Source organism: Quercus lobata, chromosome 3, assembly GCF_001633185.2.
Source record: "Quercus lobata isolate SW786 chromosome 3, ValleyOak3.0 Primary Assembly, whole genome shotgun sequence".
Lineage (NCBI taxonomy): Eukaryota > Viridiplantae > Streptophyta > Magnoliopsida > Fagales > Fagaceae > Quercus > Quercus lobata.
This window is the reverse complement of record NC_044906.1, coordinates 53,008,898-53,025,832: the sequence shown is the minus strand read 5'-3', so window position 1 is coordinate 53,025,832 and position 16,935 is coordinate 53,008,898. Positions and strand designations below refer to the sequence as shown.

The following is a 16,935-nucleotide window of genomic DNA, read 5'->3' as shown; positions in this document are numbered from 1 at the left end:
TTTTTCAATTTTTTTAAATTTTTCTTCAAAATTTTTAAATTAAAAAAATTCAGTTAATGATTAAAAAGTATTTTTCAGATTTTTTTTTTTTAAATTTAACCAAAATTAACGAAAATATCTTAATTAAATAAATATGAAACTTAGATAATAAAAATGAACGAAAACAAAATTATAAGACTAAAATAAATTCTGAAAAAAACATAAAGTGCAAGTTTTCATTTTAGCCAAAACCTAATATAGAAGCTATCTTACCTAAATTTTACCCAAATAGAAAATCAAAAACAAATCAGGAATTAAATTTCAAAATTGGATATATATAAAAAACAGGAGACTTTTCCGTTATCCACATCCGGCGAAGGCGCGTGACGTGACTGATTAAACAACCAAACTGAAAATACAGAACCAAAAACAAATAAGGTAAAACAAAACCCACCTGCGTACCAACTACCAAGTACAATTCAGAGTCAAACGTCATTGTTAAATACGAACTCTCACATTCACATTCAAAGTACACACAAAAAACCCGGTTCAAACAAACAAAAAACCGGGTTTTCTACCAAACTTGAGAGAGTCTGAGAGACTGCGTTTCTTTCCAACTCAATTCATTCTTTCACTCTTAAGTTTTTTCGATATGGAGCAACCCGAGAACCCGGCGGAGCAGCCCATAGTGTCTGACCGGGTCATCATCAACGGGAGCGAGACGCCGTTAACTCTAACGGCGGATGGGAAGCTGAGGATGAGGGAGAGAGGTCAACGTTGCTTGACGGTGGAGAAAGAGGTGCTCGGTTTCGTAACGGAGGGCTCGAAGATTAGAATCAGAGCCGTCGTCAAAGGCGGAGGAGCTGGAATCTGCTGTGTCGCGAGCAAAGGAGCTTTGGTGAGGAAGGACTTCGTGTTTCAACCTTTGTCTAATGACTCTCTTAACCTCTGGTCTCAAAAGCTCCGTCAATACATAGACTCGCTCGGTAAATATTTTAATTTTTTTTTTTAATTGTGGTCTGTTTGGATGGTTGGAAAATGTAGGAAAGGAAAATTATTTGTGATTAATTGTGGATGTCGGTTGGCCGTTGTTTATGGTTTAAATTTGAAGTGGTCGTGGTCAATAAAATAATGCCACTTATGCAAATGTGCGAGTCAGATTCCTAATCGGTACAAGAATTAAAAATAAACTTAAAAAACGACGTTATATTATATTTGCATAAATGACAGCGTTTTACCGGAGGACCACTTCAGCAACTTTTTCTCTCAGTTTTGGTATTTAGAAGTGTTTAATTCAGTTTTTGGGCATTGATGGCTCTGTTCAGTTATGACTTACGATTTAATATGCATTTTAAATAAAACTTGAATGGTTATGTAAATTTATATTTAATGGATTTTTTTTTTTTTTTTTTTGGGGCACAAGTTAAGGTTAATACGGTTTTTATTTTTAAGTGTATAAAAGAACTGAGAGGAAAAAAAAAAAAAAAAGCATGCATTGTAGCTGATATTAAGCATTGAATGAATTTCCTTAGACCTGTACTCTTTGGGCACATATTAATTTGGTTTTAGTATCTGTTTGAGGTTTTAACTTGTTTTTATGTAATTGGAAAGGATTCTGTATGATTAACCAGTTGTGAGGAATGAAGCAAATTTTGAAAATTTCTGCAGTTAGTGTGAACCCCATTTAAAGAATCATCAAATTTCCTTTCTTGGTTTTCAGCAGACGAATTTGAGCTTAATGTCATCATTGTATTGTTGAATTTCAATTGGGTTGACTGGTCATATTGTTCCTTGATGATTCTCAGCGTAATCTGTTTCTCTTTTTAACAGGTCGGCCTAAGCGGCTATTTGTTTTTGTGAACCCATTTGGTGGAAAAAAATCTGCATCCAAGATTTTCGTTGATCATGTGAAACCTCTTTTTGACGACGCCAATGTCCATATTACATTGCATGGTTTGGATTCTTTCAAAAAAAACTGTGTTCATTGATCATTAAGTTTTCCAAATTATAGGATTGTTTCTCATGCTTTTTTGAATTTTCCCCGCTTTAATTCATCTCTCAGAAACTCAATATCAGCTTCATGCAAAAGAAGTAGCTAGTTCACTTGATCTGTCCAAGTATGATGGCATTGTTTGTGTTAGTGGGGATGGAATCTTGGTTGAGGTAGGCTTACTTTGCTTAATTGCTACAAAAATGTATTATATGTTTTAGTTGTGACAATGATAAATACATGGAATACCATTAATTGTTTGGTGGAAAGCTACCCTAGCAGGAATGACTTACCATGGTTACCAGATCTCTTTCCAAAGGTATATTTAAGATCTAACTATAGGAAAAAAGCTGCAAGTGGACAGGTAGTTTGTGAATTCATCTGAACACTTAATTATTTAAGGCATTAAGATCTTCCATTTTTGGAATATATAGTTAATTCAATTAGGACTACAATCTTTAATCTCAAAAAATTGATTGTTGAAGTTCTTTATTTGAAAAAAAAATGAAGAAGAAGAAGATATGATATAGCTATTAAATGCATTCGATTTCTTTTTTCTTTTTTAAAAATTAAGGACTCTAATTTTACATGGTTCTGGTGCCAATGAAGTTCTGTTCTTGAGGATTGTATTCATGAATTGAAGTGAAGGTTCACTATCCCATCTTGAAATTCTTCTGTACTTGGTCATCAGTTCTATGCTTTACTCCTTGACTGTTAGTGAAATAAATTAATAGAAAACTATAACTAACTGTATTAGTTTTAACTTTCAATTTTAGAATTCTGCTGGGGTTTGACATTTTGAATTTTTTAGGCTATGCCCAAAAGGCCCAAATGCATGTCATAAGGTATTGCTGCTGTTGGTAGATTGTTCCTTTCGTGTCACATGGTCTATATATTACTAATTATTTTGGCCTTCAATGAAAACTATGAGATTTGTGGCTTAAGTGCGTAGTTTATGAAAACCACTGTTATTTACCGAATCGAGTTTACTATCAAACACTTCTGGTAGTGGCATCTTTTTGACCTCTTTTCCTTTCTTGCTCTTACAAGAATTGCATTATTTACTAGGTAATAAATGGACTGCTTGAAAGAGAGGATTGGGAGGCTGCAATAAAAATGCCTATTGGAGTAGTTCCTGCAGGTTTGTTACTATCTTTTTATGTTATTGTTATTTTTAGTTGGCATTACAGGGATTGTGGTAGGTATGCTTGAGTAGATAAGTATCATCTAATGAATGGAATAATATGTTCATGCTAAGGTTTTTTTTCCCCTTCCCCTCTTCCTCCTCTTCCTCCTCTGGGTTAAACATTAATGGCACTGATGTATTAGTCTGCATTTCAATAATGTGCAATCATGATAATCTATTTGTTCAAGACATTGCTCCTTCATTGCCATGGACTTTATATGTAAATGAACATTTTCATGTGTGCTAATTATGAAAATGGGCCATTTGTCTTTCGTTAAATTTTCCTGTCCAAATACGAAGATGAGTATTTCCAAGTTATTTTATAATTTGGACACTAATCATTTCAACAGTACTTTGAAGGGTAATATTATGTGGTGATTAGCTTAATTATGAATATGCAGGAGCGATGTAAAGTTGCATAGGCAGCATAGTATTACTTCCACCAAGTTATTCTCCCATTCCATTCTCATTGTTGTTGATGACGAAGGAGGAGGGCCTGGTGGTTGTTTCTTTATTATAGTGAACATTTTTAATGCCTCGGATTAATTTTGATATTGACAATAAATTTTTTTCTTGTAGGGACAGGAAATGGCATGGTAAAGTCCCTTCTGGATTCAGTTGGCTATCCTTGTACAGCACCTAATGCTGTTCTTACCATTATCCGAGGTTACAAATGGTGTCTGCCAGTATTTCAATTCACCTTTCCTTTTGCCATTATTTTAATGGTATTATTTTGATTAAAGAATTTTCTGCTGTTTTCTTTTATCATTGATAGGTCATAAGCGCTCACTGGATGTAGCTACAATTTTGCAAAGAGAGACAAAATTTTTTAGTATATTGATGCTTGCATGGGGTATGCTTGATTTTACTTGCACGGGTACTCTACCAAAAAGTTTTTAAAATCTTAACCGTACATTGTCAAATAAATGGTTTAGATTTTTCCATGCCAATAACATTTAAACAAAAATTGGTTGGGAGTATTTTCTCATCTATTTAAGTTATTGATGTTGTGGAAAAATCTAACCACTATTACAATGATGAAAATTAGGATTATAAGAACTCTATGGTGGAGTTAACCCAGGAACAACTCTAGAGGATCTCAATCCATAATATTTCCATTATTTCTCTTAGAAAATCTCATTCTATTTCAGGTCTGGTTGCGGATATTGACATTGAATCTGAAAAGTATAGGTGGATGGGAAGTGCTCGCATAGATTTCTATGTATGTTTTTAAGAATGTCTCATTTATCATTTTCATTGAATCTACTTCAGATTTGTGTGTATGTATTTGTATATGACTTGTAATCCCATTATTTTTTTAGTTACAACACTTAATCTAGTTCTGTAATCTAAAGTTACAAGTAGACTGAACAGAATAAATATTATGTTGTATTAGTTGCATTATAATTTCTATGATCCTGATAGTATCTTCAAAGACTCATCATTACATAGAACAAGAACCAGAGCTCCGCTATGATGGTGGTTGTAGTAATGACAGAGCAGTACTTAATAAGGCTTTGGGGATAAATTGGCTTACGTGTCACTATTGTTATTTATGTTTAGCAGATTGGGAAAATTGAGCTTTTGTTTCAATTCCTTGCTGAATGCAGGTTAGAGGTTTGTATTTGTGTTGGCTATTAGAAAGGCTATAGATAAGCTAGAGTTTAATTTTAATAGGAAAATAATAAATAAAATTTACTTGTATTATACACGTGCATACACTTTAGTTTTTCTCATTTAACATTTGACTTGTTTTAATCAATTCCACCTTACTTTTTTTTTTTTAAACTCGGGAATATACATGCAAGACTGCAAAACATAAGCATTAGTCATGGAATTTGTATCATCATATCCATCAGCAATAAAGGTGAAAAAATGCTCGCAATAAACAGTGTCTTGCACCTAGTTGAGTAAAATGTGACAGCTTTGACAATGCTGATTTCCATGTGATCTTTTTTGCTTATTTCTTTGAGTTGCACCTAATTTGAATAATGGCTGGGTTGGAGTCATATGTTGCTGTTTTAATAGTAGTCTGCATCAAGGCGCTGATGCTAATTATTTCTTTTCTTTAGGGTCTTCAACGAATTTTACATTTGAGGCAATACAATGGATGTGTTTCTTTTGTGCCTGCACCTGGCTTTGAAACTTATGGAGAGCCAACTAGTTACCCCAACAAATCTACTGGCAAGCCTGATAGCTGCAATCCAAGTGAAGAGGAGTCTATTAAGGTTCGGCATCATGGTTACCAGGGACCTAATATTGACTTGGAGAATTTAGAGTGGAGAACTATCAGTGGGCCATTTGTCTCAGTCTGGCTTCATAACGTTCCTTGGGGTAGTGAAGGCACATTGGCAGCCCCAGATGCCAAGGTAAAGTCACATTCAGCATGAATGTTTTAGTTTGTTTCTTTCACCCATTTTAATTCTTGGTATGTTGCAAGATATCAATTCTGCTGAAACCATATGGCTATGTTGGGTTTTCTCTGCCTATATCGCAAAATAAAAATTAAAAAAGCCCTTTGCAAACGACTCTGTTCAGCTGTTATTTTTTACAAAAATTGTAAGAGGGAGGTGAAAATTTTTTAATGGTCCCCCTGCCCTCCTCCCTCTGCCAGTGCTCCCCATGGGGGTGTTCAGTGTTTACAAAAGAGTGGTAGTTTTGGAGCCTAACAGCTTGATTAGAAATCATTTTCTCTTCATCTGGTAGAATCTCTGCTAAATTCTCAATAGGGCATATTTGTGTCAAATTCAAATAATTTGTCTGTCAATTATAAGCATAATTGACATTTCTGTGTTCTCTTTTGCCTGTTGATGTGCAGTTCTCAGATGGTTATCTAGACTTGATCATTATGAGGGATTGCCCTCAGTTAGCTTTAATGTCATTGATGACGGGATTGAACGATGGAAGTCATGTCAAATCACCACATGTCACATACCTCAAGGTAGGTCACCAAATTTAGTAAGACAATCTGTTTTTCATTGTCTTCTTTCTTACCCTTTAGCAGCAGTTATGAGATGGAAAAGAAATCTCCATAGTTGCTTAACTTGCAGAGAGAGAATGTTTTTGGGGTTAATTGTGCTCCCCCTAAATTATAAAATCAGATTCAATCCCCTCATTAACCCCTGTATTAATTGATAACTATTTTGTTAAAAATTTCTGCCAATTTCAAAATTTCAATGGAAAATTTGCATACGAAGGGGAGAGATTCATTACGGGGACATTGCTAGATTTTAGAATTTTCCATTAAAATTTTGAAATTGAAAGAAATTGTTTACCGTGGGGGTATTTTGCGTATTTTCAATAGGGACATTGCTCAATCTCATAGAATAGTAAGGGAGATTGAATTTGATACCTATATTTTAGAGGGGGACAAATTGCAATGACCCAAGCTTTTGGCAATATATGTATATGTATGTATAAAGTATTTTGGTTTTCTGTTAACTGTTTTTTCTGTATCCTGCAACAAAACAGGTGAAAGCATTCGTCTTGGAACCTGGTCCCCAAACCAAGGAACCAACAAAGGAAGGGATCATAGATTCAGATGGTGAGGTCCTGGCTAGAGGGAAAGGAACTTACAAGTGTGACCAAAAGGGACCCATGGCCTATGATAAACTTCAAATAGCCGTGCATCAAGGTTTAGCTACCTTGTTTTCTCCTTTATAGAGAGTTGATTCAATTTCATTTGATGGTCCCTCAGATATTGAAATTCCATGGGTTTGTTCATTTTATTCTGCCTGTATAGAGCCAGAAAGGGTAAATAACTCAATAAGGCAAAAGAAAAGTAGAAACGTTCTTTAACAAGTTGTTGCTGTCAATTTATTGCCTTTGGTGAGTAAATTTACCCCCAAAAAAAAAAAGGATTACTATCAAGGCAATGTACGGTTCATTTGCTGCTTCGAAATTATTTGCTATAAAGTTGCGTGGAGATAATTATGAATGGTTCCTAATCATTGTAGTCTAACATACCATTATACCATTATGCTGGTAACTGGTAAGAGTCTCAAAATGGACTTGACTCACATAACTGGAATGCTTGCTTGGCCAACTACTCAACCTACAATTGTTGGTGACTTTATTTTATTTTTACACGCACAAGCCAAGTTAAGGCTTGCTTATGAAAAAAGCTTATGCAATAGCAATTACAAATGCGCACTCCAATGAGATTTTTGTTATATGCTCTAACAGGTTTTGGACACCCCAATAATGTGTTAAACCAACAACTTCACTTTGAAAAGGAAAGGTTCAACCATATGGCTACATTGAAATACAATTGATATGTTACTAAGTTTAGTGCACCTAACTTGTGGGGAGTTCAATCATTTAACCAAGCAACCGAAAATGAAAAGAAAATTTTCATTTTTGTGAATATTCTCTAATAAAACACTCTAGTTAAAAAGTGTTGTCTTCTTGTCTCTCCTTCTTGTTAAGTGAAAAGATAAAACCTTTTGGGTTTGTTTCTATTAAGGATTTTGAGACACAACTCTCAAGTTGGGTTGGTATGCAATCACTGTCATGATAAGTGTGTTAATAGCCTCTACATAAACTTAAAAAGAATATAATCGTGAAAGAATGAAACAGAGTGTGAACTTGATGCAAGTTAAGGCGCCACTTCTGGGAAGTCAGTCACACCTTACTCATGATTTCGAATAAGGTTTGCTGTCCCTGTAGTGCTTTCTATTCTGTGGTGATACTTACACTCCACGAAATTTTGCATGTGAAAAACTACTATTTTCAATTCCCTCTTTCACGGCTTTAAGTTTCTTAATTAGTCCAAATTCTGTTTTTCTTTTTATAAGCATTGGCATGGTACTTTTGTTTTCATCGCATAGGTCAAATTAACTAGCTATGTGGTTTGTAATGGATGGTATGCATCATTAGGTGGTTAAATACATTTACTAGAAATCTAGAATAAAGAGGGTTTTAATTTTTCCTTAACTAGAATAGCGCACTTTTTGGCATATACTTTTATGTGGATATATTATGTTTTAGTTTCGTAAAATAAATACAATTATCAAAAGCAGGCGTCATAAATTAGAATTCTCTTTTAAAAAAAATTATTAAAACAAATGTCAAGTCCTTTTCAATTATCTTAAACTAAACATCAAGCAATCAAGTAACCATGATGAGAAACAAGACCAAAATTCTAGATGTTAGAAATTGCAAGATTTTTTTCTAATTGTCATGATTATTTTTTGCATACTAGTTAAGAAATTAGTTCACATAGACCACGTGGTCCACGTCAATGGCAAGACTTGTGTCCTCTGCACAGAATGTCAATGATTCAAACTCTAGAAGGAAAGTGTCCATGGTGGGAAAGATTTAGAAAATTTTATTTTACCATTGAATTGGGGAGGAGAGACGTAGAGAAACAATGTACAAAACAAAAAAACAAAAAAGTGGGGGTCCTAGTTGGGGATTCATGAACACGTTATTCACATGCACAAGCACAATACACGAAGGGAAGTGTAGGATGGTACATAGTACATACTCGTTTTTTGACTAATCAGCCTTTTTGTCTTTGTCTTTGTTGTGTGGAAATTGCCAACCACATGAATTGTTTGGGCGTTATGACTACGGTGGTCATTGTGTGGTACGTGTATAATAAGGGTTTTGCTGACGTGTGCTTCAAGGAAACACAATAGTATACCATTTTTTTAAAAAAAATTTATTGAAAATTGAAAAAGTTTTGACAGAGAGCATAAGATAACCGGATTCATATAATAATCAGGAGGATGCAAGTCCACTGCTAAAAGGGCACTACTGAATTTGAAGTTCTGCAACGAAATTATTGCTGGCCATAATAGGGAATGATTACATTTAATATGCTGAATGTGATGGGTTTGCTTAAAGTGGCAATGTGAATGTGATTTTTTTCTATATATAAGAGGTAATTACTGATTGTGGGCTGTGGTGACTCTTGGAGCCAGAGGAAATTTCTAGTTTCAAATACATGCAATAGACCTTTCACAATAATTGGATACATGCAATGGAACTCTCACAACAATTGAAGGGTTTTGGACACATGCAACGAACCTATCACAACAACTGGATCTTATAGACTATTGTGAGATATTAACTGCATATATCCAAAATAAAATTATATTTATTCTTTGGGAGTGAACCAAGCCTTTTTCTTTTCCTTTTCTTTTTTAGCTAAATAAGTACTTTATTGCTCAATTTGAAACGGGAGAGAAAAAGAAAGGAGCAGGCTTGGCCCCCCATCTCTATCTCCAAGGCCTAAAACGCATGGAGAGGAGGATTGAAGGTGGGAACTGACCTATATCAGTTTACAAGGACTGCCCATTGGGCTAGCAGATGGGCAAAGACATTACCTTATTTGCATACAAAAGAAAATATTACATTTATAAAAGAATTAACAAAATACATAAGGTCTTAAAAAAATAGATCTAATACTACTCCAACCGGGGGCAACTTCTAGATTCCTCATCGGCTTGATGAAATTCTAGGCACCTCCCTCAAGGATTCTATTTTCAATCTCAAATCCTTCATTAGCTAGGTTTTGAATGGCACTCGAAGCTGCTTTCGTTTTCTCTAGCAAGGAATTTCCAAGCTCGAGTTGATCTAACCATGCCAACAAAAGATTAGTGGATGCATCTCTTCCCAATTACAATTGAAGTTTTCTCTTCACGAATTGTAGCTTCAAAATTTAGCTTGATCCAATTCATTGGAGTGGAGATTTGTTTGAGATGTGATGAAAAGTTCAGCTTGTTTGAGTGCTTCTTTTTGGTACTATTCATGGGTCTCATTGTACTTTTTAGTATTAATCATGAGTCTCATTGTACTATTCAGCTAGTTTTTAACTTCTTCTTTTTTTTCTACACTTTCAATTAAAAAATTTCAGTTTTAGTTAAATAAATTGTTCCCAAACAGACCCTACATTGACATCTTTGATTGGCCTTCTAGATTGCCCCTTCCAATAACAAACCAAGACTTAAGATGCACACATGCCCATGGTGAATTTTAACTTATGGAGTATTTTGGAACTATGGTGCACATAACAAAATGAATTTGAAGCATTTCAATACATTATATTTTTTTCCCTTGTTTATCTAATATTTCTTCGTTTCAATATATCCTAATCAACCTATTTTTCTCCAGATATATGTTAATTAGAATAAGTTTAGTGACACTCTAATAAATTTCATATAATGTTAAAGTAGTCGATAGTAAATGATAGATGATATTTACTTACTAAATTTTTTTCATAAACTCGCAATATTTTTTTCTACCACATGCAATTAATTAACAAGTTGTTGAAATTAGTATATTTGTTATATTATTAAAAGGGTCTAGTTAACCATTTATTTTAGAACATTTTTTATGAAAAATTAAAAAAATTGTTAAATTAATTAGTTACTTTTTAATTTTTTCATAAAAAATTTCTTAAAATAATTTATTAATATATGCCGGGCACACATTAATAAAGCTATTATTAAAATGATTAATGTGTCTCTTATCTTAAGAAGTACTGGGTTAGAATTTGGATGGCGTGGGTCCCATAATCAACAGCGTAACACTTATCCAAAAAAAATAAACAGCGTAACAATGACGGCGAGAATTACTGTTTCTCATTGGGGAAAATATCACTTCACCTGGAATTTCGACTTCAGTTTGGTATGGCCTCCCATACTTTCCAACATATCACCTATATTCAAATGTGCAGTACACCTTAGAAAATAGTGAAACTTAGGATGTTGACTCTGCATGTACGGCCAATTTTCTTGTCATATCACCTTTAATTATTTACTATATTTTTTTTTTTGAGTTTTTTGCGTTTTTGTTGACTCTTGTTCTATTGAGTTTTGCAAGATAAAGTTATAATAGAAAATTTCCTTAGTTTTTTAAGTTTTTGGCAAATTATAATCAACAGATTTATAAAATATATGAACTATAAATTATAATTTTTTCTTAAAAGCTCTTAGGTTTAAAATTAGTCATATAATATTTTAATGTTTTTAACGAAATAAATATTTCTTTCATTCCTAACTATTGGTGTAAAAAAAAATCAAAGTACGTGGAGCTTTTTGAATGGCTGAACAAGAAATTTATTATACGGAGGAAAAAAATCTTCAAAAAGAACAAAGCAAATCAAAGCTATTCAATTTTCGTATCAAGCCAACACATCTCATTAATTTCATGTTTCCTACTGTTTGTATGTATCTTTGATTTTCGTCTCTTCTCAACCACACACTACCACACGTTTTTGGTTATATATAAATGCATGTTTTTATTATGTTGTTCGTGTCTCTACTCTCTACGTACCCAATCATATGCGGGCGGAAAATTTTCAGGTGCTTTCATGAAAAAAGTATATTTTTTCTTTTCATATTTATAGTGAATTCCGTTATATAAAGATAAAAAAAGACGGGAGTATCATTTTTTGTACTTAAAGAGTACTTAAAAATTACTCTATACTGATCACAACTTTTTTGTTCAAATAAATGCATGTTTTTAATGATATTAAAGTTAATAATTAATTGTCTTTCATAATTAAAATCCGGCAAGTGGCAATAATTAATAATTATGAAAAATTAATATACATGTGGCTGTCCGCCACCGATCACTATAATTAATTGCAAAACTTTGTTATTAGCTTTCTCCTAGGAACGAAACAACGAGGAAAACAGCGTTGTTATAGATGTGGTCGAGATTCAATCCCATATATGCATGAGTCATCGGTTTATAGTATTTATCATATTATTATAAGACAAAATTTATCTTCTATTCGTGTTTGTCTTTTTTAGTCTTTGCATTTCGCTCCCTTGCGTGCTCTATAGAGTATTCCAAGATCGATTTTGTTCACTAGTTGCATAAACATCAAGCAAACCAACAATTCTAATTTTTAATCAATGAATATCTTTTACCTTGCGCCAAACATACTCCCTATTTGAAGGCTAGATATTTTTTTGACGTGTGTATCCTCCTAACATGAAAATATGCCCCCTCTTTGGTTTTCGTGTCCCAACAATTTAGTATAGTAATGATAGAAAGATATTATGTTTTACAACTTTTAATATGATCTATTGTAATTGGTGCATAACAAAAAGTTATGAAAACACTGTATAAAAGTGATAATACTCAAAATTACATTAAAAAAAATGTTGTTATGATGAAAATATTGTTTGTCTAAACTTGCTAATTACAAAATAAAAGAGACTCAAACAATAATCAAACTTGAAGTATTTTATGATGAAAAAGATGATAAAGTAGAGAAATAAGGATAACTAAAAGGTGTTTAAAATCAAACCATATTTTATGAAGTGGAATAATTTTTACAAAAAAATTGTAGCAATTGAATTTTATTTTTGTTATGAGTTTGACACTTTAATTTCTATGAAAGAGAGTCAATTAAATATGAAAGTTTGTGGACATAATTTTTTTTGCCACAACTCTAATATGGTTGATTGTGAATAATGAAGAAAAAAAAGATGAGTTCATGTAAAAGTGGCATATAACCACTCACAATTGATCACATAAAAATAATGGTAAAAATTGTACAAGAGAAGTTTTGGTCGTAAAAGGATAAAGTTAATGGAGGTCTTAGGGACATTAATTTAAGAAATTTTTTATTAAAAAAATTAATTTTTTGACTTTTTTTATATTTTTCATTAAAATTATGTTAAAATTTTATTAAAATAGTTTATTAACAATTTTTCTAATTAAGGACAACCATTAAAAGAACGATTATAGGATAAAATATTCTTAAGCTAATCCAAGGTAGGCAAATTAGTTTATCAAAAAAAAGATTAAAAAAAAAGGCAAATTAAATTGACAGTTGCCAAAAAAAAAAAAAGGTATTGCTGAAAATAACATAGACAAGGTTTACGACGCAGCTGGCCCTTTTTGGACCCCACAAAAAGCTTTTTACATTTTCTTTTTCCTAGCCCATTCCCACCGCAACCGTAGCCGACTACTTCAGTTAAGGAAGCAAAGCCAAATCCACAAACCATTAACAAAAAATCTAATAACTCAACTCAACTATATTGAATCCTTTGGTTTATTTGATTATTCACTTGGCCCCACCATTACTGAATAATGTGACCAATTCCTGTACTTTCTGCTCAGTAAGTGGTAGCCAACCAGAAAAATAAAAAAATAGTGACCCTATACGTCATAGTCCACTATATAATAACTCTTTTAAAAAGTTTTAATTTGTTAGAGCATTCACGTGCAAACTTTCCTTCTATTTTACATAAAAATGCTATTTATATATATTTTACACATCTATTTTTATAAAATACTCACATCAGTTTATCAATTTTATACATTTATTTAATAAAATATTCATTCTTTTATAATTTTTTATTATTCTCTCGTCACCATCTCTCTCTCATCGACCCAATCTGAAACCCATCTCTCACTCATCGCCTCTCTCTCTCACAGACCCAATCCGCCTCTCTCTCACTTTCTCATCAACAAAACAATAATTACAATCCTCCATTTCATGATAAAATAACCACAAAACATCCAAACAACATCCCAGATTTTCTCACAAAACAAACAACTCAGATTTAAGACAAATTAAATAAAATTTTCTTAAATCCTCCCACCTCCACCTCCACCTCCACATAAACCACCATGAACGATTATGAGATTTTAGCTGCACCACCATAAATCTTAAGATTTTAGCTCCGACGAAGCACTCGTTCATTGCCTCGTTGCTTCAATGGATTCCAATGAAGACAGCAGTGCCGATGACGAGGACAATGAGGCTGGACTCAGTGAGGCCGATGACGAGGACAGAGAGGGTTGGAGCTAGAAGGAGACGAGAGAAGGAAAAATAAGTAGAGATAAAAAAAAAAATGAAAAAAATGAGAGCACCAGCGACAAGAGAGAGAGAAAACTAATAAAATAATAAATGCACAATTTTACACCTACTAATGTGGGTGTTTTTTTGTTCAAAATGTGTAAAATGAGCAATTTTTTCTATTCTGCACAACTTTACATCAACTGATGCAGTTGCTCTTAAATACTTATATGGTAGCTTAATTCTCGTTTGAATATGAAAATTTACACCAAAGAAAAGTACCAACACCCACCAGGTGGCTCGATAATTGGAGTCTTTGTCTCAACATTTAGAGAAGAGTGGTTTAAGCGATAACCCCAACAAAATCCGTATGGTACACATGATATTATCTATTATCGCCACATGACATGGGTCCTAAGTTCACACCAGAGACCCTTTTTTTATTAAAAAAAAAAGAAAAAGAAAAAGAAAAGTACCAACACAACCAAACCAGAAAAAGAAAGAAAGGAAATTTTTTCTTGCTAGTCAAGTTTGAACTAGAGAGTGAAAGACAGCGAGTTTTGTCAAAACAAAAGCGCGTGTTTGGAGCACAGAAGTAAGGGTTACGTGATTGCATGACCCATAGATGGGCCGTGCATGATAATAAGTAAATTCGCTGAACTTTACAAAAGCCTACTCTCGCGCCGTACACAAATTATTTACACTCGCCATGTATATATATTTTTTATTCACGTGGGTTATTACCGTAAATTACTGAGTCCAACACGAGTCAATTTTTTTAGCCTAAAATTTCTAACATTCGCTTGTTCCCCATATGGGCATGTTTTGATTGTTTTCTATTCATGTGTTTATTTATTTAAATAAACTTTTTAAAGATGGTTTGACAGACCTTAAAACACTCACATTAGTCATTAGTAGATGTGTAATATATGATAAGGGATAAATTTTTTACATTCAACTCTAAAAATCATCAATATTCGTTTATATATACACGGTTATTATTTACTTCTAAATCTATTTTTTAATACTTTTTCACTCATATAGAGAGAGAGAGCAATAAAAATCTTGATAAAAAATATTTTAATACAATATAATGTAAAATAGATAATCATATGTGAGTGTTTTTGAAAAGTGAATGTGTAAAATACAAAAAATAGGTTATTTATTTATTTATTAACATAGATATAACTTTTTGCATGGGCTATGATTCAATGTCATTATACAAAAAAATTGAAAATAAAATTAGTTCAAAATTGGACTGCTTGTCTAAAATCAGACTAAAACTATTTTTAGTTAACATGGAATTCACGAAAATATCAATTTTGAAATTTGTTCGCGGGGGGGAGGGGGGGGGGGGGGTTGTGTAGAATATATATGTGCAAACAGTTTTATTCTTAGCTTTGGGATGGAGGGGTGTCCTGGGTTTTGGCACTGTCCAACAAAGTATACATTCTTTTTATAAAACGACCATTTTTAATAATAATAATTATAAATTTAACCGGATTCTATAAGGGAATATTTTTAGTTCTAGTTTTTACCAAGTTTTTTTTTTGGAAAAAAAAAAAAAAAAACTGATGTTTGGAAAATTTATCATTGATTGACTTGACTTTGGCAATAGCCATTAGCTTATTTGATTTTTGTTGACAACATCCTGTTGAATGGTGGTTAAGGATGATTGTAACTAGAAAAGGTGATATTTTAAGAAATGAAAAACTAATGACAAATAGACTCTACACAATGAGAATACTAAAAATACTATTAGTTTTATGGACAAAATTTAACTACAAAATTGGTTGTAACTTAAAACAACAACCTTACTCAATATCTTTTTATTGGTGGTGAATTTTGACAAATCCACAATTGGATTACATTTTCTTCTTATATTCTATATGCTTGCAAAATTTATAGAAAATTAAAAATCAATAGCTATGTCATTAATAAATTGTTTAAATTGCAAGTTTTTGTTGTTTGAAATTATGCATAAAATATAAACTTATAGATCATATAGTAAATAATATCCGATTGACACAAAATTTGACATATATATTAAGAGCATAAAGAACATGTCATTTAATAGTTAAATTTTCAAAATATATAATAATATTTATTTTATTGAGTAAAGTTGTAGCCTTAAGTTATGTAGTTGCACGATTTTCCTGGCCCAAATTCGATTGATCAGGTCCTGGCCCAAAGCGCAACCCACAATAAATATTTATAGAGGATGGGTCAAAGAACTTGGCCTCAGCGTGTCTATTCAGTCTGATGCATGGGCAATATGGTTGCAGAAAATAAAGACATGCAAATGGATCTCTCTCCTATAAGTTTATTTCTTTAGTTCCTTATACAGAAATTTTCGTCCTCTTCTCTAAGGGACTCCATTACATTATATAGTTCCCTTTCCTCATCTCAACCCTACACTTGTTGACTATCTAAGCACCTACTTGAGTGGCTGTCCCATCAGACGCCTTCATCTCTCCCCATGTGAGTTGTAGAGGCCAAGGCGTTACTGTTCAGGGGTCATTTCCTCATTAATGCGGCCAAGAGGGTGGTTGGGGCGCAATTAATGTGGTGGTAGCTCTCCATGGGATATTTTGGATTTTAATCATTTTATATGTTGGGAGGATGAACTGAAGTGACTGGGGAGAGCTCCTCGTATGGGCTTCATGAGGTCCGAGGAAGAGTTACTCCTCGGACAGGTTTCCTTGGCGTTTATTGGGATTGAGTAATGCTTCATACGTGGTTTCTCTTCGGACAGGACGCTCCTCGGACGGGCCTGAATTTGGAATAGCCCATCATTTCTGGGCCGGGCCCCACATTAGCCCCTCAAAACTCCGGTTTCTATCTCCCTCCGAGGAGGAAAAGACGGGGTTTTGATATTTGGGAGAGGGTGGAAATAAGAAGAGCGCGTGGCCCGCGTGCGGACCGTTACTTCTGACGCGCTGCAATTTTCGAGGCGCGGACATTAACTTCTGGAGGCGTTATGTTCCCCCATCCAACGGTGTGGCGTAGATC

The 16,935-nt window shown here is 33.3% G+C and overlaps 1 protein-coding gene across 1 annotated transcript; it reads left to right on the top strand.

Annotated features, from left to right (window-relative positions):
• Window positions 1-631: 631 nt before the first annotated feature.
• LOC115981866 (sphingosine kinase 1-like) lies at window positions 632-7,035 on the top strand. The gene is made up of 10 exons (XM_031104280.1): window positions 632-965; window positions 1,810-1,932; window positions 2,042-2,142; window positions 3,038-3,110; window positions 3,735-3,821; window positions 3,931-4,008; window positions 4,307-4,377; window positions 5,228-5,524; window positions 5,974-6,096; window positions 6,627-7,035. The coding sequence occupies exons 1-10, from the start codon at window positions 632-634 to the stop codon at window positions 6,816-6,818; spliced, it is 1,479 nt and encodes a 492-aa protein (XP_030960140.1). The 3' UTR covers window positions 6,819-7,035.
• The last annotated feature ends 9,900 nt before the right edge of the window (window positions 7,036-16,935 follow it).

What these genes read in the sequence shown, in the direction of transcription:
- LOC115981866 (XM_031104280.1), top strand. Translation starts at nt 632, where the DNA reads ATGGAGCAACCCGAGAACCCGGCGGAGCAGCCCATAGTGTCTGACCGG. An exon ending in TATTGGAGTAGTTCCTGCAG is followed by an intron (nt 3,111 to 3,734) that starts GTTTGTTACTAT and finishes TTTTTCTTGTAG; the next exon opens with GGACAGGAAATGGCATGGTA. An exon ending in TGTTCTTACCATTATCCGAG is followed by an intron (nt 3,822 to 3,930) that starts GTTACAAATGGT and finishes TATCATTGATAG; the next exon opens with GTCATAAGCGCTCACTGGAT.